Genomic DNA, 23,370 nt, shown 5'->3' with positions numbered 1-23,370 from the left:
TTATGAGTTCAATAAAGGCAACAACACTACGGAAAGTGCAAGGAATATTAATGCAGTATATGGGGATCGAACAAGAAGTGCAAGCCAGTGTGAAAAGTGGTTCCAGAAATTCTGAGCCAGAAACTGCAGCCTAGAAGACAAGCCTTGTCCTGGAAGATCTGTAGAGCTCGATGAGGATATCCTGCAAACCCTGGTAGAACAAAATCTCATTGTAAGTGTTGAGGAACTAGTAGAGAAGCTTGGATTTGGTCATTCAACCATTCATCAACCCCAGCATGCCGTCAGAAAAGTCAGCAAATTAGGTCAATGGGTTCCTCAAACTTTCTGAGTCAAATTGCGCACAGTGAGTGAATGTATACTCTTCTTTGCTGGCACGTCCCACAAATGAACCTTTTTTTGGACCAAGTAGTGACTGATGATGAGAAATGGGTCCTCTATAAAAATGGCAAGTGCCGAAGACAGTGAGTAGGGAAAGGAGAAACACTAGCACCCCAGGTTAAACATAGTTTTCACCCATGTAAGGTGTTATCTGTTTGGTGGGATATGAAAGATTTAGTCCACTTTGAACTTTTAAACCCAAACCAAATGATAACAAAGGAGATCTACTGTGAGCAACTTAAGTCAGTGCTAGAAGAAAAATGACCATATTTGGTTCTTCCATCAGGATAATTCTTTGTCACATACAGAGAGGATGACATTCCAAAGGCTGGAGCAGTTTGAATAGGAAACAATGCCCCACCATATTCGTCGGACATTGCCCCATCTGATTATCATTTATTTTGCAGTCTTCAAAATTATTTGGACGGAAAAAATAAGAATTCTGTAGATGAGGTCAAAACAGTACTTTAGGAGTATTTTTCGTTGCGGACAAGTGAATTTTGGAAGAGGGGCCTTGCAAGTCTACCACATAGATGGAAAAGCATTGTAGAAAATGAAGGAGAATATATTTTAGATTAAAAAAGAACTTTATCTTAATTTTGAAAGATAAAAGTATAAAAAACCACATTATTACATTACATTACATCCTGTAGTGGGACCTTAGCTTAGGAGTTTCAAGGTTTTCAGGAGTTTGGAACCACCTCTTAACCACTATTGTCCCCAGAACTACTCTGACCCAGAGTAAAAGCACCTGTCAGGGTCCTAGCTATGAGTTAATTAGCATATTTAGGTTCACCTGCCTATGTATGTGAAGACTGGATACTGCAGACTGTGTGGAAAATATTTTCATGGTTCAAGAGGGGGGAGTGCAAAGAGTAAGATAAGGCAAGTCAGACATCTTAGGCGGTGAGCTGGCAGAAACGTTAGCACGCCGGGCGAAATGCTTAGTGGTATTTCGTCTGCCGTTACGTTCTGAGTTCAAATTCCGCCGAGGTCGACTTAGCCTTTCATCCTTTCGGGGTCGATGAATTAAGTACCAGTTTTGCACTGGGGTTGATGTAATCAACTCAATCCCTTTGTTTGTCCCCTCTATGTTTAGCCCCTTGTGGGCAATAAAGAAATAAGACATCTTAGTCATCCTCTGCTTCTGTCTCCATCTCCAATTGACCAAATCTTTGCCAGTGGATTGAAGATGGTCACAGACAAGAGAGTGCAGTTTACAGTGCACAACTCTTCTGCACTTAAAAGAGAGTCATTGCACAAGTCATCAGTTATCCACGAGATGATCAGATGGTCCTGATTGCTACAACAGACAAACACAGTGATTACTTGGCACCATGGAGCCAATATTGTTGAAGGTGACAATCACTGCAACTTCCAGTCAGCAGTTGATAAAAGACTGTCCAGCAAAGTATATTGCATGAAAAATATAAGGAGCTCACATGTACAGAGGTATAATAATAATAATAATAATATGAAGTAGACTGACATATCAAATTTTGAAACTGTTGAAGGTACACAAGATACCGAAATATCTTTCAACAAATTTAATTATGGAACTCTTCTTCTTTTATTTTAATAATAATAATAATAGTATGATAATATTGCAAGTATTAAAATATATTTATTAAAAGTTATACAACCTGTTATTTCAAACAATTTACCAAGAAATTTGTGTTCTTCATTTTTTAACAGAAATTTATTTACTTTCATAAAATTCTATTTTGGAAAATATTTCTATTCTCATTTAGATTGAAATGAAGTCAAATAGTAATAAATAGACAAAGAGGTAGAGAAATGTATAAATAATTCAACAATATTTTGAAAACAAGTGACAGAAAAGAAAATTTCACATAAAGCATTCTGTATCTTTAGCAAGTATTTCTTTTTGGGACACAAACATGATGGTTCTTGATAGAACCATTTTTACTCAGTAATTCTAGATAGGGAAAGAGAGGAGTGGGGACAGAAGATAGATGGGAGCTAGCCTATGTATATGTAAATGTAGTAATGCACTGCATTTACAGAATCAGTATGTACCAGGTGTACATTAAGTAAGTATATAATGGATGTTATATGGTTTCATAGTGTGTTTGGCATTTTATATAATTTTTGAATATATGTGATACTGGAGTGTTTGTATCAGTATTCTTCAACTGGACTGCTACAATATCTTGGAATGCAACTAATTTTAACTTAGTGGTGCTTTAAGATCTGCAATGATCCTTTACAAATTTGGGACATTAATGCTAGAAATTCTAAAGAGTTAACTCTGTGTCAACTCTGAAGGGAAGATATAAGACTTGTAAAGTACATTCATTGACAACGGACTCAATGAAACAAATTTTCTGTTGTGTGTGTGTGTGTGTGTGCATGTGTTTATATGTGTGTGTGTGATTTGCCAATATTCAGAACATAGCTTCTAACAATAAATTAACATGCAGCTTTTTTTGGGGGGCTTTTTTTTGCTTTTTTTTCATATATACATCCTGTGGCTTGCTACTAATTATAAATGAATAAATAAAAGCAGCATCATTGTACATGCATAATTAAATAGAACTTTTAAATACAACAATGTAAAACTTTTTTTAAAAAATTGTTTCTGTCTGGAAAAAATAAGTACCACAGTTTTTGTAAGGGCATGTTTTTTTGAGTTTTTTTTTTTTTAGTTTTCTTCTTATCATTATTAATAAATATTTTTTGCTTATTTTTCTTATTTTCTGTTACATTTACTTTTGACAGTGTAACACCATCTGTGACCTTAGACTGTATCCAAGAATATGTAGATCATTCTATTCTGTAAGAACTCGATAGGAGACCAAATTAACAACACCAAAGAGATTATTGCTTGTTTAAGTCACCTATTAAGACAGGGAAAGCATTTTGTTGTTGATAAATGTTAATAGAAGTGTTGGTCTGAATCAGCATTAGACTAGATATCTCTCACTGTTCAATACGGAGAATATTTCACCAGAAAGTTCTGAAAACAAAAAATTAAAAAAAGTAAAAGGAAAAATTTAATGTTTTTACTACTTGAAACATGACAGAAAAAGTGTTCATTAAAAAAATTTAAACCTGTATCCAGTACAAGAAAAATTTCATAATTAAAAGCTTAAAACCAACAAAAACAATTATTGGAGCAAAAACAACTGGTTACTTGACCTGCTAGAAATAGCAGCCAAATTTCCCTCATATCACTCCATACAGTATTTAAAAAGAAATTTTAATCGAATAATTTAGACTTATGTATACATACACCACACACACACAGTCCAAAAATTGAAAATTGATAAAAGAGGTAATTTATATATATATATATATATATATATATATATATATATATATATATATATATATATATATATATATAGGAGAATTCACGGAAAAACAACAGACGAAGACAGCCGGTGTAAACAACAAATGGATATATTAGTATAACACTCAGGAATAGAGAAAGTCTTTAACATTTCGAGCCTACGCTCTTCAACAGAAAGGAACACAAAGAAATAAGGAGAGAAAAAAATATATATGTAGTGGTCAGTGATCTATCATGACGAATATATATATATATATATTCATTCATTCATCATTCATTTCATTTAACATCTGCTTTCCATACTAGCATGAGTTGGACGATTTGACTGTGGACTGGCGAACCAGATGGCTACACCAGACTCCAATCTGATATGGCAGAGTTTCTACAGCTGGATGCCCTTCCTAACGCCAAACACTGCATGAGTGTAGTATGTGCTCTTTACGTGCCACTGGCACGAGGGCCAGTCTGGTGGTACTAGCAACGGCCACGCTCAAATGATTTTTTACATGCCACTTGCACAGGAGTCAGTCCAATGTTTTATTCACATGCCACTGGCACAAGTGCCAGTAAAGCGAAGTTGGAAACGATCGTACACAAATGGTGCTTTTTACGTGCCACCAGCTTGGAAGTGAGACCGCTGCTCTAGCAGTGATCCCACTCAGATGGTGCTGTTAGCGCTCCACTGGCACAGGAGCCAGTCATCAAATATGGTTCAGTTATATATATATAGGATATGAAGGGTAAGACTTGTGTAACAGGAGAAGGAGTGATAGGTGCAAAAAGTGGGTTTACACAAAAGCAGTTTACAATTTAAAAAGAAGAGACCATTGCCAAATTAGTAAGAATCAGAAAGAAGACATAACTCGAATGCAAATAAGTTAGTGAGTGATTGATGATTGAAGCCATGGCCATCAAAGACAGTAATCCATGCCTTTTTTTTTTTTGTTACACCACAGACCAGTTTCACGCAAGACAACTTTTCCATCAACCAGGAGATCATGCATGGCACAAAGTATAATAAAGTGCATATTAAATAATTTAATTATTACATATATCATCATCATCATCATCCTTTAACGTCCATTTGCCATGCTAGCATGGGTTGGACAGTTTGACTAGAGCAAGCAAACTGGAGAGCTGTACCAGGTTCCAGTCTGATTTGACTTGGTTTCTATGGCTGGATGCCCTTCCTAACATCAATATATATTACATAATACATACACAGACTTCAATAATCAATATCAAAGACTGCCATAGTCAATAAAATAGAAATTGAATTTTAAAAAATAATTATTAGTGACAGAAGCAGAACTAGTATCAAAAGGCAAACTTTATATCCAACTCAATGTGAAAGTCTTGTTAGAATACTAAATACTGTGGTTGGGGCCTTGAAAGGTCCTCTCATGTAGGTGAATGGTTCATAAAAGCACAGATTTATAATGTAGCACATGAGAATCATCTGTCATGGGCAGCAGAACTGCGAGACCACATGAATTCAGTCTGCTGGACTTCTTCAGAGGGAGGTGTCCAGTGACCACATACCAGCAAATCTCACTGCCACAATATACAGAATTTCAGAGAGTTTTCAATCAATGATGCCACAAACAGCCAGCTGGTTTATAAAGAAATAATTATAAGTAATGAAAGCAATATTAGTACCAAAAAGTATTATTCTTATTGAGTGGCCCTTTTGTTAGGGATCCCTCAACTAAAGGACATTAAGAAGATAAGGTCTGATGTGAGCAGGATTCAACAGCAGAGAATATCTACATCATCATCATCATCATCGTTTAACGTCCGCTTTCCATGCTAGCATGGGTTGGACGATTTGACTGAGGACTGGTGCAACCGGATGGCTACACCAGGCTCCAATCTAATTTGGCAGAGTTTCTACAGCTGGATGCCCTTCCTAACGCCAACCACTCAGAGAGTGTAGTGGGTGCTTTTACATGTCACCCGCACGAAAACGGCCACGCTCGAAATGGTGTCTTTTATGTGCCACCCGCACAAGAGCCAGTCCAGGGGCACTGGCAACGATCTCGCTCGAAAACCCTACAAGGTCAGTCAGGCGGTACTTGCAACGGTCACGCTCAGGATGGTACATCTTATGTGCCACCCGCACAAGAGCCAGTCCAGGGGCACTGGCAACGATCTCACTTGGCTTGCCGGGTCTTCTCACGCACAGCACATTTCCAAAGAGGAACTATTTCAGGACTGAAGGTTATCTAGCATTTATAAAGGAAACAAATCTTTTGAAGCAGTTATAGATATGTAGTAAAGGTGCACAGCCTAGTGGTAGGGTGTTTGGTTCATCATCAAAACGTTATGGTTTTAATTCCTGGACTATGCTTGAACAAAGCACTTCATTTCATATTAATTCAGTCTACCCGGCTGCAATGAGTACTAGTCAGATGGCAGTATAGCCCTCTCACTCTCTAGTTGTCATCTCATGGATGTTTCACTAGGTCAAGAAGTGGTGAAAGCAATGCTTGCTTACGACTACATAATCACCTACAACAATTAGTGACAGTTGGTGCATATTACCAAGGTATATGTGCTTGCAAATGACATCTGGCCATACTTACTTATTGATGTATGGTCAGCCTGAAAGAAGGTCATCAAAGATTATAGAGAATCAGCAAAAGAAAATTGATTATTTTAGCTGTTGTGCCGAGTAGTAGTGAGAATATAATAAAGCTATACAAGCTGTATATCTTTCTTGAGTATCATAGGTTTGATTTCATGAGATGTGTGAATGAGACTGAGTTGTTGAGAACTCATATTTTCACAGCTAACCCAGTCCAATCTTCTGGATCATTTCTCTTATATTCACCTTCTTGTAACTTAAAAGTACACCTTTTCTCCAGTTGGTGTAGCCATGTGTCCTCTCTACAACAAGACACTTGCTTCTGTCCCTCTGTCATACTTTGACCTTTCATCACCTGGCATAAACCACCTCCCTTAACACTGCACCCTACTCTCTCTCTCTGTTGAGGGGAGTGGGGCTTGTCATACAAGTTATTTGGTAACCTCACTAGTGCTGGTGCCATTTAAAAAGGATGCAGAACATTCTGTGAAGTGGTTGGTATTAGGGAGGGCATCCAGCTGTAGAAATCATACCAAAACTGACATTCAAGCTTGGTGCAGTCTGGTTCGCCAGCCCCTGTCACAGCATTCAACCCATGTTAGCATGAAAACTGACATTCATCAGTAATGATGATGATGATGATGATGATGAGCACACCTCGTCAGACCTGAAAAGGAATGCAGGGGATCAGAAAGTCTAGAAAATCAATGTTTAATATAGAAGAGATAAATGAACCTTGAGGTCAACCCATGCTAGCATGGAAAGCGGACGTTAAACGATGATGATGATGATGATGATGATGGATGACAGAGAATCTTATCAGCAAAAACCCCTAAGCAGAAACTTAAGAGAAAGCTCCCAAGTTAGATGGTTGGAAGTTGTAAAAGAAAGCAGCTTTGCCAAAAATTTCATATCAAACAAATGTATGTTTTACTGGAAAAAAAAAAAAAGATGAGAGCAAGAGACGATGGGTATGCAATGTAAGAGAGGCCATCAGCAAATATGGTTTATGGAAATCATAGTCACTGAATGGGAAATGATAAATGATTCTTATGACTGTTTCCATTACTCGTGAAATGTTGGATATGATACCAACATGCTAGTTAGTAAGCTGGTGGAGCCAGAAATCCTCTGCATCTTTTGTTCAATCTGCCAGCCACTTTATAGGGTCAACAGGGTGCATTTTAAGGCATCAATACGGGATAGATTGTCTGATACACTTGTCACTTAAGGGATAATGAGCTGTATGTGTGGTGTGTGTGTATATATATATATATATATATATATCAAACATAAACTGAAAACAGAACACAAAGGTACACGTGTTTCAAGCTTTATAAACAATCTGTCATTACACCAGTATATGCATATTGTTGATATAAAAGACGGTTTAAAGCTATCTTCAGCTGCAAACATTGCTAGTCCAAAGATTACATCACAGAAGAAAAAGAAAGCCACGGATTACTATATATATATATATATATAGTAATCCCATGACTACCACAAGTGTTACATTCCAAAACACACACACACCCATGGTAGGTGAAAATCTGCAAAGTAGAAACAGTACTGTACTGTATATATTTAATATTTTTATAACTTATATATATATATTTTTTTATTATAAATGCAAACCAATACCCTGGAGGAATTGACATAAGCTTAAATAATAAACCATAATGGGTGAACTGCAATATGGCGAGGGATTACTGCATTTTATATATATATATATATATATATATATATATATATATATATATATATATATAAACCAAAAGAAAGGGTCAAAGGTCTTTAAGGCCAGTTTCCCACATTCTGTGGTGTAGATATTCCCCACTGGACAGGACACTGGTCCATCACAGGAATACTTGTGTTTACCAACTGAGTGGACTGGAGCAACATGAAATGGAATATTTTGCTCAAGGACACAATACGTCCCTTGGACCAGGAACTGAAACCACAATCTTATGATCATGAGTGCAACACCTTAACCACTAGGCCACACGCTTCCACACACACACACACACACACACATATATATATAAGCTGACAAGGCGAGATGACACCTTAACCACTAGGCCACACGCTTCCACACACACACACACACACACACACACATATATATAAGCTGACAAGGCGAGATGACTTTAACCCTAGGCACAGTGAGAGCTACTGATGAGTATTAAGATGCATTAAGCATCAGAATGTGAAATCATCGGTGATCTAACTCTATCTGCGACCGTAGGGGGCTTGTCTCCCTTGTCAGTTCATTAAGATAGTGCCTATTGCGGCTAGTGAGTTGTTTTGACTCTTATTTCTAGCAATACTGGTGCTGATTAGTGCCCTTGTTCACTTTAGTGACGTATATATTTCTGCCTTTAGGTTGTAAAATTAGCCACCCATATTATTTATATATATAAGAGCATCCAGCTGTAAAAACCTTTAAAGCTGACCTTGCCTGTGCTTGTGCCCACGTAAAAAGCACTAAGTCCACTTTGCTGAGTGGTTGGTGTTGGTAAGGGCATCCAGCCATAAAAATCCTGCCAAAACAGTCATAGAAGTCTGGTGCAGGCTTCTGCCAGGCCAGCTCCTGTGAAACCATCCCACCCATGCTAGCATGGGAGGTGGACGTTAAACGATGATGTTGATCCTTCATTGGACACTAAACTCCGCTTACGAAGACCTGTTGAGGCAAGTGAAATCGAAATCGAACTAAATTCGACGACTGGCACCCATGCCAACGTCTCCTTCATTGGATACTAAGCTCGGCTTGTGAAGGCCTGTTGGAGCAAGTGAAAGTGAAAGTGAAATCATGATAGCACTTGTACCAGTGGAGCGCTAAGAGCACTGTCCGAGCGTGATCGTTGCCAGAGCAGCTGTCTGGCTTCCATGCCAGTGGCACATAAATAGCACCATTTGAGTGTAATCATTACCAGTGTCGCCTTCCTGGCACTTGTGCCGGTAGCACGTGAAAGGACATTCGAGCGAGGTCGTTGCCAGTGCCACCAGACTGGCTCCTGTGCAGGTGGCACATAAGATACACCATTTTGAGCATGGCTGTTGCCAGTACCGCCTGACTGGCCTTCATGCCGATGACACGTAAAAGCACCTACTACACTCTTGGAGTGGTTGGCGTTAGGAAGGGCATCCAGCTGTAGAAACTCTGCCAAATCATATTGGAGCCTGGCATAGCCATCTGGTTCGCCAGTCTTCAGTCAAATTGTCCAACCCATGCTAGCATGGAAAGCGGACGTTAAACAATGATGATGATGATGATGATGATGATGATATATATATATATATATAGGTTTTTACATAATTTCCATTTACCAACTTCTACTCACGAAGCACTGAGCAATCAAGAAGTTATGGCATAAGACACTGCTGTACAGCAGAATTGAACCTCATACTATGTAGTTGCAAAGCAAACTTGTAGGAAATAGCTCAAAGGTATGATGGTTCAAACACCATTTGATCTAGTTTCCTCATTCAGCTTACTAACCAAGAAAGTTACCACATCTGGTGGTTGTGTGCTTGCAGTGTTGCATGTTTGTGATGGAGGTGGAGGCAAAACATACAAAATTTTGCTTGCTATTTAGTCTAATGGAGCCATTTAAATCAAGGAGTGACAAAGGAAGGACGATTAGAACCTTTTAACAATAAACTGACACATCTGTGAGGGAAAGTAAGAGCATACAAATTACACATAGCAAAAAGGTTTCTTTTTCATTTGCTTTCTTAATGGTTATTTTTGGAAAAGTTCCATTGCACATTATACTGGTTTTCAGGTGTTGTAGGGCTGCAATTTATGTATAGTTTGAACACAGCCTGTTCTGTAAAATAACAGAGACATAGTTGTATTACAGCTTTACTGATATGAAAGATGTGAAGGACCAAGGAGAATTATTTCCATCACTGATTTACTATGGATATAATTATCATTAAGTAAATATATCTATTTATGTAACCAAAACTCTAAACAATCTTTTGGATATACCTAAAAGATGACAGTAAAAAGCTTTTACCGTTTATTTTGAACACCATCTTTACTGGAAACCATCTAAAATATGCTCTCATGACACTGTTATAATAGTAAATATATTTTTTTAAAAATGAATTATTAGTAAACACTGTTCACATATTAAGACAACAAATCTAAGCAGTTTCAGATTTCACTATTCTATAACTTTCAATTTTACTTTAAATGCTTTTAAGCCACAAAAAGTTTTAGTTATTTCACTGATATTTTTATATCTCTTTCATATTGTATTATTTTTAAGCTCTGACTTTCCTTTAAAAGGAAAGAACACATGGGACAATGTGTTCTATATATGCACACACACACACATATATACAAACATACACATATATACACACATACACACATACATACAGGGTACAGTGAATGAATTGTTGTGTAAATCACGCAAAAATGAAAATAACACTGACATCTCATTTTAACAGATATATTTACCAAAATTACATTAAAATATCTTGGAATACTAAAGAGTAAATTTATTCAGTAAAATCACCATTGGCTCCAACCACGGCCTCCAGAAGACTTCAAAATCTCCAGCAAATCTTCTGAACAGTCTTCTTGTTTAAGTTGGTGAATGCTACCATAATCCTTGCCTTCAATCCATGTTTGGTGTTACAAGGAGTTTTGTTGGTCTCTCACTCAACTGCGCCCCATACATGATAATCAAGAAAGCTGCAGTCTGAGGAGATAGGTGGCCAGATGTTAGGGGTGGCATGGTCACAGAAATTGTCTGCCTGCCATGACTGGGTTCTCTTGCTTGTGTGGCATGGTGCAGAATCCTGTTGCCAAACATTCCAGCAGCCACCCTCTAGATCCAGGGCAGCACTACCTCCTCCAGGCACTTGATGTAGGCCTCTGTGTTGAGTCTGAGGCTGTGTGGGAAGATGAATGGAGGCATAATGTCACCATCACTAGTGATCACTCCAAACACTATGATGTTGACTGGATGTTTGATTTTTATCACTCGCGGTACATGTTTTGGGGACTCAGATTGACACCCAACACTCTGAAATATTCATACTGAAGCTTCCGGCGTGAATGCCAAGCAGTACAGCATGTCGCTTCCAAATTTCTAGCAGAGCGAATTGCATCATGGTGCTGTTTTTATCACAGAGAGTGCCCAACTGACCCTACTATACTGTGTAGTTGACAAAATATAAAAAAAAACAATGCGCATGCGTGAAATTAAAAATATAAAACGGTGACAAGTTACCCATCGCACCCTGTATATATATATATATATATATACACATATACATACATATATAAATATATATATATATATATATATATATATATATATATATATATATATATATACAGGTGTGTGTGAGTGTATAAAGTATATAATTTTATCAATATAATTATAAAATTATAATAAGGGCAATTACAAGGTAATGCCACATGCTAAAAGAAAAAAACCAAATGGCTCTAAAATACTTTATCTATCACTCATGGCTGAGATGAACAAACTAGATCTTTAACTCGTATATAAGTGTGAACATTTTTATATTCACTGTGGATACGTTGTATTCATATGGTATGTATAAATGTTTATAATTACGTACTTTTGGTTATATCATACTGATGATGGTAAAGTGTATTACATTACTAAACCTGAAATGGATCGATATATGACTAAACTTTTTCAAAAAATCATTTTTCTTCATTCCCTTGCTTTCAGCACGTATCTATGTGATGGCTTAAGTAGCTTAGATCCATTTGGTGTCTTCTTTTAGCATGTGGCATTACCACATAATTGCCCTTATTATAACTTTATAATCATACTCTTTACTCTTACTCTTTTGTTTCAGTCATTTGACTGCGGCCATGCTGGAGCACCGCCTTTAGTCGAGCAAATCAACACCGGGACTTATTCTTTGCAAGCCTAATACTTATTCTATCGGTCTCTTTTGCTGAACTTCTAAGTGACGAGGGACATAAACACACCAGCATCGGTTGTCAAGCAATGCTAGGGGGACAAACACAAACACACAAACATACACACACACATATATATATACATATATATGACGGGCTTCTTTCAGTTTCCGTCTACCAAATCCACTCACAAGGCTTTGGTTGGCCCAAGGCTATAGTAGAAGACACTTGCCCAAGATGCCATGCAGTGGGACTGAACCCGGAACTATGTGGTTGGTAAGCAAGCTACTTACCACACAGCCGTTTATAAAATTATATACTTTGTATTAATTTTTACCTTAATTGGTCCTTATATGCTAGCTACTTGATAAAATCCTATATAGATTTTTATCCTTAATTTTATTTGATATATATATATATATATCTGGTGAAAGGATACCCATAACATCCCAGAAACAGCTGTAAGATTATATCTTTTTCCTTATAAATGTCCTGAAAACTCCTCACAACCTTGGCTTTATCTTATTTTGTCTAATATTTATATATATATATATATATATATATATATATATATATATATATCGAAATCAAATTCGATGACTGGCATCTGTGCTAGTGGAATGCTAAGAACACCGTCCGAGCGTGATCATTACCAGAGCAGCTGACTGGATTCCGTGCCGGTGGCATGTAAAAAGCACTATTCAAGCGTGATCGTTACCAGTGCCGGTGGCACGTGAAAAAACATTCGAGCAAGGTCACTGTCAGTGCCGCTGGACTGGTTCCTGTGCAGATGGCACGTAAAAAACACCATTTGAATGTAGCCATTGCCAGTACCGCCTGGCTGGCATTCGTGCTGGTGGCATGTAAAAGCACCCACTACACTCTTGGAGTGGTTGGCGTTAAGGACATCCAGCTGTAGAAATTCTGCCAGATCAGATTGGAGCTTGGTGCAGTCATCTGGTTTCACCAGTCCTCAGTCAAATCGTCCAACCCATGCTAGCATGGAAAGCGGACGTTAAACGATGATGATGATGAACATGAGCACTATCCAAACGTGATTGATGTCAGAGCTGCCTGACTGGCTCCCATGCTGGTGGCACATAAAAAGCACCCACTACTCTCAAGGAGTGGTTGGTGTTAGGAAGGGCATCCAGCAGTACAAACATTGCCAGATAAGATTGGTGCCTGGTGCAGCCACTGGCCTTTCCAGACCTCAGTCAAATCATCCAACCCATGCCAACATGGAAAACGGATGTTAAATGATGATGATGATGATGATAATGAACTACTCAAAAACCTTCTGAAGGTGGTGTTTCTATTATAATAAATATTTGTCATATTTTATAAGTATAGTTACCGCTTTGACACCACATGAAGAGTAAAATGTAGATTCCAACTAATCTATGTCAAATGATCAACAATCAATTCCTCAAAGTAGTTCTTTCATTACACTTACAGAGCTGCTGATTGAGCAAAAAAAAAAAAATATGAGTGTCTTAACTTCCAAATTCTCCCTCCTCTAACAAGTTAATAATACTGACTAGTGATGGATACCAGATTATAAAAATGTCAACAGTTGATGATTTAGTGTACTTCTGTAAGATAATTAAAATATTGACAGTCATTTGTTGGTAATAAATACTGAAAAACAATTACAAAAATGTAAAAGCTTCCACAACAGACAGTCAAAGAGAAGACTATAAATCTTCAAGTGCAGTTTTTCCAGATACACTGGCCTAAACTTTTTGTGAAAACACTTGCTCAAATGCTTAGGCCGTTGGGATTAAGATGAGAAGCACACTGTGTCCTTAGACAAGATACTTCAGTTTATAATGCTCCAATCCACTCAGTGAAAATTAGTAGCATCTACTGCCGAGGTCCCATGCAGATGATGAGTCCAATATCTTGCAAACACAAGATGTTAACAACTCTTGGAGGCCTACCACACACTGATGATGATGTCTAAATTTGAGCAAGAGATCGTTTGTAGTGAGACACAATGTTATGGGGTTAAGATACTGGATTAGTTGTTTTCTACTCTATGCACAAGGCCTGAAATTTTGGGGGAGGGGGCCAGTCAATTAGATCAACCTCAGTACGCAACTGGTACTTAATTTATCGACCCCGAAAGAATGAAAGGCAAAGTCAACTTCGGTGGAATTTGATCTCAGAACGTAAAGACAGACGAAATATCGCTAAGCATTTCACCCAGTGTGCTAACGTTTCTGTCAGCTTGCCGCCATAAGATACTGGATTAGTGACCACATAGTCAAGAGACCACATTTTATTACAGCCATAACAGCTGCTACTGTCAAGAACCTGAACAAAACTCCTACCTCAGTTTATACTGACTGAAGCAAAAAATAAAAATAAAATCAAAACTTCAAATTTACAGTTCCTTAATTAGGAGAAGACATGCCATCAAGCTGCAAAAAACACTTGCTCCAACAAGCAAACCATTCCATTCATGCAACAGTCATTGAAAAGTGAATGTAAAATAATGGCGGGGAAAAATTAATAGATTTCCCTTTAGTAGATTCTGTGAAAAGTAATTTTTACTTAAAAGTCAGCTGCTAACCTTCAGTTTTAAAACTAGATCCAAGATATTTGTTTCAGAATATAAACTTCACAACAGAAAAAAAAAAACTCTCAAATTCAAAATTATTTTTAGTATAAAGATTTACATTAAAGAAGTAAGAGAAGCTTTTCCTATGTATTAAGCCTGCAATAGAATATATATCATGGTAAGAATATATAATATAATAAGAATATATATATAATATAAGAATATATATCATGGTAAGAATATATAATATGATAAGAATATATATATAATATAAGAATATATATCATGGTAAGAATATATAATATAATAAGAAGATATATATAATATAAGAATATATATCATGGTAAGAATATATAATATGAAAAGAATATATATATAATATAAGAATATATATCATGGTAAGAATATATAATATGATAAGAATATATATATAATATAAGAATATATATCATGGTAAGAATATATAATATAATAAGAATATATATATAATATAAGAATATATATCATGGTAAGAATATATAATATAATAAGAATATATATATAATATAAGAATATATATCATGGTAAGAATATATAATATAATAAGAATATGTATATAATATAAGAATATATATCATAGTAAGAATAAATAAGGCGGTGAGCTGGCAGAATCGTTAGCAAGCCGGGCAAAATGCTTAGCGGTGTTTCATCTACCGTTACGTTCTGTGTTCAAATTCCGCTGAGGTCAACTTTGCCTTTCATCCTTTCGGGGCCGATTAAATAAGTACCAGTTACGCACTGGGTTCGATATAATCGACTTAACCCCTTTGTCTGTCCTTGTTTGTCCCCTCTATGTTCAGCCACTTGTGGGCAATAAAGAAACAAGAATATATAAGCCTTCAATGAGCCAAATCTTCAACAGTTTTGATGCCTGATTCTGGTCATTGCACTCAATTGACTGTGCAAAAGCACCAGAAATAAGCATAGTGTACAATCTAATTTCACCTGTTTTTGACAACTGACTGAGACACCAACAAACACATAGGTCAGAGGTTTCTTTCCCTCGCAGGTATTTTGTTGTGTCACTGGACTGGACAATTGATTGTCTGCGTTCCAGTTCACTCAACTGCAGAAAATGCAAACCAGGTACATTTTCTGATATTGAAGTCTGGTATTATATCTATGAATCTGGGAGTTTTATGGAAACTCTTTTACTCTTTTACTTGTTTCAATCATTTGACTGCGACCATGCTGGAGCACCGCCTTTAGTCGAGCAAATTGACCCCAGGACTTATTCTTTGTAAGCCTAGTGCTTATTCTATCGGTCTATTTTGCCAAACCACTCCACTAAGTTATGGGGATGTAAACACACCAGCATCGGTTGTCAAGCAATGTTGGGGAGACAAACACTGACACAAAAACATACACACATATATATATACATATATACGACAGGCTTCTTTCAGTTTCCGTCTACCAAATCCACTCACAAAGCTTTGGTCGGCCCGAGGCTATAGTAGAAGACATTAGCCCAAAGTGCCACACAGAGGCACTGAACCCAGAACCATGTGGTTGGTAAGCAAGCTACTTACCACACAGCCACTCCTGCACCTATAAGCTTAATATTTTTAAAAGCTGTATTCAATCTTATTAAAAACTGAGGTAAAACGCTAAAACTTAAATTCAAGACCATGTATCTAGTAATTCAGCATGGTATCTGAACAATTTCAGTAACTTACTGTAATCTGAAGAAAACAAGACAAATATTTATTCAAATAGTTCTGTTAGCCACATTATATTATGCAGCTACAGCACAATTCCTCAAACTCAAAATTTATAAAAAGATTACTCTTGTCTAAAAAAAAGAATTGGATTGAAAACAATAATGACATTGAATCCTAATGACAGCAGGAAAACCTTTGAAATATCACGAACTTCTTTTACTGACCCTGTCATAATCAGTTCCAACGTGACTTTGAAGGAAATAGATGTAGCGAGCTGCATACTCAAATACTGTTGCTTTATCAGTTTTATCTGACAGTCCAGGCACCAGTCGTCTCATTAAGTCACAAGCAATGGTGATACGGGCTCTGGAAGAGTGGTAGAAATATTAAAAGCAATGAAGAATTAACTTTCAAAACAATATGTGAAAATAAATATATAAAGAGTCATAGGAGTATAAAAAAAATTGCATCAACATTTGAGTTTCGAAAAGAGAACGTTATTGTTTAAATCAAGTTTTTTAAAGTTGGATGTAATTTTGTAATGTTTAGAGCATCTGATTCTAAAGCTGAAAGTAGCAATCATTCTTCAGTGAGAGTAGACACTGGCTTTTTTTCCATTTTAATTACTCTTACTCTTTTACTTGTTTCAGTCATTTGACTGTGGCCATGCTGGAGCACCGCCTTTAGTCAAGCAAATCGACCCCAGGACTTATTCTATCGGTCTCTTTTGCTGAACCGCTAAGTTACGGGGATGTAAACACACCAACATCGGTTGTCAAGCAAATGTTGGGGGACAAACACAGACACACAAACATACACGCACACACACATATATATATATATATATATATAATATATACGACAAGCTTCTTTCAGTTTCCGTCTACCAAATCCACTCACAAGGCTTTGGTCAGCCCAAGGCTTTGGTCAGCCCAAGGCTTTGGTCAGCCCAAGGCTTTGGTCAGCCCAAGGCTTTGGTCAGCCCAAGGCTTTGGTCAGCCCAAGGCTATAGTAGAAGACACTTGCCCAAGGTGCCACGCAGTGGGACTGAACCCAGAACCAAGTGATTGATAAGCAAGCTACTTACCACACAGCCACTCCTACGCCTATTGTTGAGTACTCTGTCAACTTTACTCAAATAGACCTGTGACAAAGAAGTATTCAGTTGAATTTTTAAAGGTCACCAACATATCTAGCAAAATAAATGTGACCCAGGACTCACAGGGCCAGTTATCAAGTTTCAAAGCCATATAAGTGGGCAAGTTCACAAACATTCCACTGTCGCAAACTTACTCGTTTACAGCTGATTAGACTGGAGCAACATGAAATAAGGTGCTTTACTCAAGAACACAACACACTGCCTAATCTTGGAACCAAATCTACACTCTTGCAATTGGGAGTGTACTACCCCAAACACAAGGTCATGAACCTTCACATGTGTTACACCAGATGTTCTCAAACTTTTAGGGGCCACAGCACCCCTCATGGCCACAAGATACCCTCAGCACCCCCACCCCCATTATTATATATAAATAAATATTTTATATTTTACTAATTTATATATACTATGAATCATTTGATATTTAATATAATATATAATTTGTATACAATACGATAATAATATTATAAATTCATAGCTTCCCCCAATCCTTCCTTTTTCTCTCCCCCATCCTGCATCATCCCCTTAGACACCAGCACCCACTTGGAGTCTCTCAACGCCCACGGGTGTAGTGGGGTAGCGCCCACTTTGAGAACCTATGTGTTACACCATGCACAACATGGCTGAATAAAATGTGTTACTTTGGGTTTATCAAAAGTAACAAAGTATGGCAATTTGGTCATTAATCATTCAATCTGTTGTTCAGTTTTTGTAGGGTTTGTTTTTCACCACCCACCCCACCATCGAAAGACAAAGAAGTAAAGGAGTAATCTTTGTCAGTGTATCAAAGATTTGATTGATTCTTGAGTTTAGTCCTAAGATTGAACAGATCAATAACAGGACAAGACAATCCCATCTTTTGTGGGGGCATTGTATATCTAAGACTACCTTATCCAATGTGTTTCTTCTTTCTCTCTCAAATGACACCTTACCATTTTTCTCCAAGATGGTAGGGTGTCATTTGAGCAAAAATCTGGCTACTATTTCCAGCAGAACAAGCCACCACCTAGAGGCTCTTTTGTTGGCATATCATATCAGATGAGCCAAACAAAATTGACGTCAATTTACTATCCATTGACAAACTGGCTTAAACCCAACCAAAACAAATCAGTATCGATTTCTTTTATAAACAAGCGCTAAAGCTTGTCATGTGTAAAGAATACGCCACAGACAGTTCCGCAAAGATCAGTGGAATAAAGTAAGTACCTCACTCGTTTTCCTGTAAGGGTTGGCTCGAGGATGGGGGGGGGGCATATGACCAGAGAATACCCTCAATACTCATCAAACCCATACTGGCATTGAAAAGGCAGGCGTAAAATACGATGATGGCGATAATGACCATAAAACTAATTTTAAAAAAGAAATTTTTAAAAATAACCTTCTTTTCCTTTCATTCAAATTATGCTGATGTCGGGATGGATCATCTTCTTTGGCATTCGTTTGATCTGTTTTGTTATAAGATACCATATTATCTTCAGTATTATTTGAACTTTTAAAAGAAGTCACTGAGTTGGACAAATTTTCAGGTGGACTATTGTTCTCTTCTCCGCTGCTATTCAAATTCAAACTGTTTGTTGGTGTTTTCAGCTTCAAAAAATAAATAACTACATTAGCTCAAATTAAAAATACTTCGGCAATATTTTTTGACGATACAAATTAAAATTTATGAACAGAAAAAAAATCGAATGCAAATTAGTGTCTTCTTAGATTTACTCTTTATTTCATTAAATTTATGAATATATTTACAAAAGATATTGAGGACTTGAGAAAAATATGAAACAAACTTTGCATTTCGTTGTGATCTCTATTTATTAAGTTTAAAGATGTAAATGTATTATTACATCAAACTTAGCTCAACTGCTAATTAAATTAATTGTTCTACTACAAACGATTAACTTCATATAGGGATTGGTGCTATATAAAAATGAGACAAAGATTATTTCTAAATTCTTATCGTTTATACTGACTGAACTTAGTCAACCAACCTGAGTTCTGTGATAAAAACTTCCTATTTTCATAAAGTGATCTTAATTAAAACCTTCCTTTAAAATTTTGGGTTAATTTATATCCCAAACACTAGTTTGATGACAAAGTTATTTCACTAAATTCTTTACTATTTTGAAAATTTATTGAAACAAAAAGCAGTTGTATTTCAACAGAAATATGGTAACATAAGGGTCGTGTCTCCATTGTAATTATTTTAATATAATCATTTAGCATTTCAAAGATAATATACATGAGGACATATTCTTTACAATATATTGAGGCTAATATGAAAGAATGAAGGAAATTTTTTTGATACCTGTAATGGTAATCCGTTGTTTAAAACATTATGGCAGTAAATCACATGGCTAGCTTTTGATATAGGAGTATGGACTATTTGGTTTCCAGTCTGAGAGACTTTAAGTGGTTCAAGGTGATGTGGAGATTGTGTGACTAAGATGATATTATTGTCCGATTGTTGACCATAAATTGAAGAAAATGTCTCTTGACTACTGGCGTGATGGTCAACTGGTGCAACAATTCCTTGCATACCATTTAAAATACCAAGTGGGCTGCTTAAAAAATGCAATAAAGGAACTTCAGTTGAGTTATCTTTTAAATTGAAGCTACAAATACATTAAAATATATAATCATTTAGTTTTAAATACTTCTCTACAAAAAACATGCATTGAGTGGTTCTCTATGGAGGTACTTTCAGTTCAGACCCAGTTAATGTTCTCAATATTGAAAACTTAACTGTGAATCCTCAAAAACGTTTTTATACCTCTGCTTTCATTCATAATTACACACACACACACATATTATACATACATTCATATATGCACACATACATATATGGGTAAATTTTCAGATTAACACTCGTACGATTACCTAACCTTAATCCTACTCCCTAAAACCTAAAACACCCTAGTGAAAATCGTGTGGGTGTTAATCTGAAAATTTACCCCATATATGTATACACACATATTTTTGTATAAACACATACATGTACATAGGCGCAGGAGTGGCTGTGTGGTAAGTAACTTCCTTACCAACCACATGGGCTCGGGTTCAGTCCCATTGCGTGGCATCTTGGGCAAGTGTCTTCTACTATAGCCTCAGGCCGACCAAAGCCTTGTGAGTGGATTTGGTAGACGGAAACTGAAAGAAGCCCGTCGTATATATATATATATATATATATGTGTGTGTGTGTGTGTGTGTGTGTGTGTGTGTGTGTGTGTGCGTGTGTGTGCGTGTGTGTGTGTTTGTCCCCCACAACATCGCTTGACAACCGATGCTGGTGTGTTTAGGTCCCCGTAACTTAGCGGTTCGGCAAAAGAGACCGATAGAATAAGTACTAGGCTTACAAAGAATAAGCCCTGGGTTTGATTTGATTCGACTAAAGGCGGTGCTCCAGCATGGCCGCTGTCAAATGACTAAAACAAGTAAAAGAGAGAGAGTATGTTTGCACACACACACACACACACACACACACACATAGGCATTCAACTCAGATGAGAGAGTAAAGCTTTAAATAATAGTTTTTTTTATCTTACTTTTCTTTTTGCAAGCTATCAAGTTTGGAAGCTGGTAAAAGATGTGAGACGGGTGTGTGATCCCTTCTGTGGATGGATCTATAACCACAATTAGAGGAAGACAGAGGCACAAAAGCAGAAGCTGGAGAAGTGGTGGTCGATGCTGTCTCAGTATTATTTAACCTCATTGTATTAAGCAGATGGTCGGGGACATCGCTGGAAACCTGACAGGGCAACAAGCTGATGTTTAAACCTCCCTGAGGAATTTTGGTACCATTTCCGACAAGACTGTTGCTTTGGTTGACATTTTTGCTGACATTCAATCCGAGTTCGGTTGTATTAGAAGTCTGCTCAGAATGGTCAAAGGAGATAAGAGGAATTGTTGGTCCTGGGTTTACAATTTCTGATTTGTTTGGACTTGAAATGAGTTTTGGGAGCTTTGGGGTTGTGTCTGAAGAAATACTATTGTCATTGTTGTTGCTATTATTATTATTATTATTATTATTATGATTATTATTATTGGTGGCGGTGGTCTTATTTGAGTTGGAACAAGGAATCAAAGTCGACACCTCAGATATGGCGTCGCTGCAGAGATTCTGTCTGACAGCCGATGTGTTACGTGCCACGCCCGAGGAAACCTTCCCAGAAATATCAGTCACTCCATCGACATCAACAGCTGAACCCGAACAGATGTTTATTTTTTCGTTCTCGACAGTTGCAACATTATCATTATTATTATTATAACAAGATGTAACGTTACTAGCCATAGAGCAAACGGTTGTAACAATACTACTACTCTGTCCTATATCTATAGCTGTCGAACAGCTGCGACTAATATGACAATTGTTATCTAAATTCTGTGAGTTCCAATGGATTATAGTGTTAAATTGGCGATCTGTCGAAGAATCCATGTCTTTGGGTTCTTTTTTCATTATTTTACAAGGTGTTAAGCCATCATTAACAGTTGCAGAATTAACCATAGCCCGTCCGTAGTTAACATTGGTCTCTTGATTTTCAATCAGTTTCTCTTCTCTTGAACTTCGATCATTTTCCGAAATATCCAACGGACATATCGAATTTTGTATGTTTGGAATTTCAGCGTTATTTGCTATTTCTAGATATTTCTCCATGTCTATTTTCACCAGGCAAAAAGACAAACAAACAGCTGGGTTAGAAAACAAAACACTTCACCTCTTAAAAGAGGTTAAAATGAATGTTTAATAAACCCTCTCAACCAAATCAGTTGAATTTTGGTGATTCTATGGTCGCGTTCTCCAACTTCAAATACAACTCAAACTTTCTTTCTCTTCTTATTCTCATGTAACGTTTCCAAAAAAATATAATAATATTTCAAACAAGATCTCTTCCCAGTTTTCCAATGCCTCTTTTACTATTGGTAATATTTTCTTTCTTTCTTTCTCTCTTTAACGCGACAATAAATAAAAAAATTTCGACCTTGTAATTGCTTTTGGTAAAATCAGATGAGTTCCAAGAACCAAACTGGCGTTTACCAAAATTGCATATATATATATATATATAGATAGATAGATAGATAGATAGATAGATGTGTGTGTATATGTAACTGCGTGCGTCGTATAGTTATGTTAAAAGCTCCAGCCCTAATCTTTCGACATCATCGTTCCAGAGCAGAAGGTGAAGAGAGTAAAATGTCAATGGCAAGAAGGAAAAAAAAAAAAATTAATCTCAAGAACGAAGAGAACGCGCACCGCTGCGCGTTGTTGTCGTTCAAACGGTGGCGCGTCGTGATGTCATCGATGACGTCATCGCCGGAAACGGCCGATTCGGTGAGTTCAACCGGTAACAAAATCTGTCGGCATATACGTGTGTGTGTATGTGTAAATACATACACATATATATACATATACACACACACATATTATGTATATGTATGTGTGTGTTATTAATATTTAACAGAAACAAGTGACTCAATAGCCAAGAGTTTACGTGTATATATATATATATATATATATATATTTGATTTTAATTTTTTATAAATTGATTTTAATTGAGTTTTTACCTGTAATTTTGGATTTTGTCCCTAATATTATTATTATTATATATATATATATATATATATAGAGAGAGAGAGAGGGGGGGAGGAGATGTGAGCTAAGGCAGCGATCTGGCAGAATCCTTAGCGCGTCGAACAAAAATGCTTAGCAGTATTTCCTCCAGCTCTTTAGATTCTTAGTTCAAATTTTG

At 36.8% G+C, this 23,370-nt stretch overlaps 1 protein-coding gene across 1 annotated transcript; it reads right to left on the bottom strand.

Moving 5' to 3' along the window:
- Positions 1-1,982: 1,982 nt before the first annotated feature.
- LOC106877222 (uncharacterized) lies at positions 1,983-22,913 on the bottom strand. Its single transcript, XM_014926080.3, has 5 exons — positions 21,169-22,913; positions 19,932-20,187; positions 19,008-19,216; positions 16,695-16,836; positions 1,983-3,358 (listed from the first exon to the last, which is right to left on the bottom strand). Exons 1-5 carry the CDS (start codon positions 22,275-22,277, stop codon positions 3,329-3,331), a joined length of 1,746 nt encoding a protein of 581 aa, XP_014781566.2. The 5' UTR covers positions 22,278-22,913; the 3' UTR covers positions 1,983-3,328.
- Between the last annotated feature and the right edge of the window lie 457 nt (positions 22,914-23,370).

The sequence above is a fragment of the Octopus bimaculoides genome, chromosome 5 (assembly GCF_046866305.1).
Source record: "Octopus bimaculoides isolate indiv1 chromosome 5, ASM4686630v1, whole genome shotgun sequence".
Lineage (NCBI taxonomy): Eukaryota > Metazoa > Mollusca > Cephalopoda > Octopoda > Octopodidae > Octopus > Octopus bimaculoides.
The sequence above is the reverse complement of the archived record's forward strand: the minus strand, read 5'-3'. Positions and strand labels throughout refer to the sequence as shown.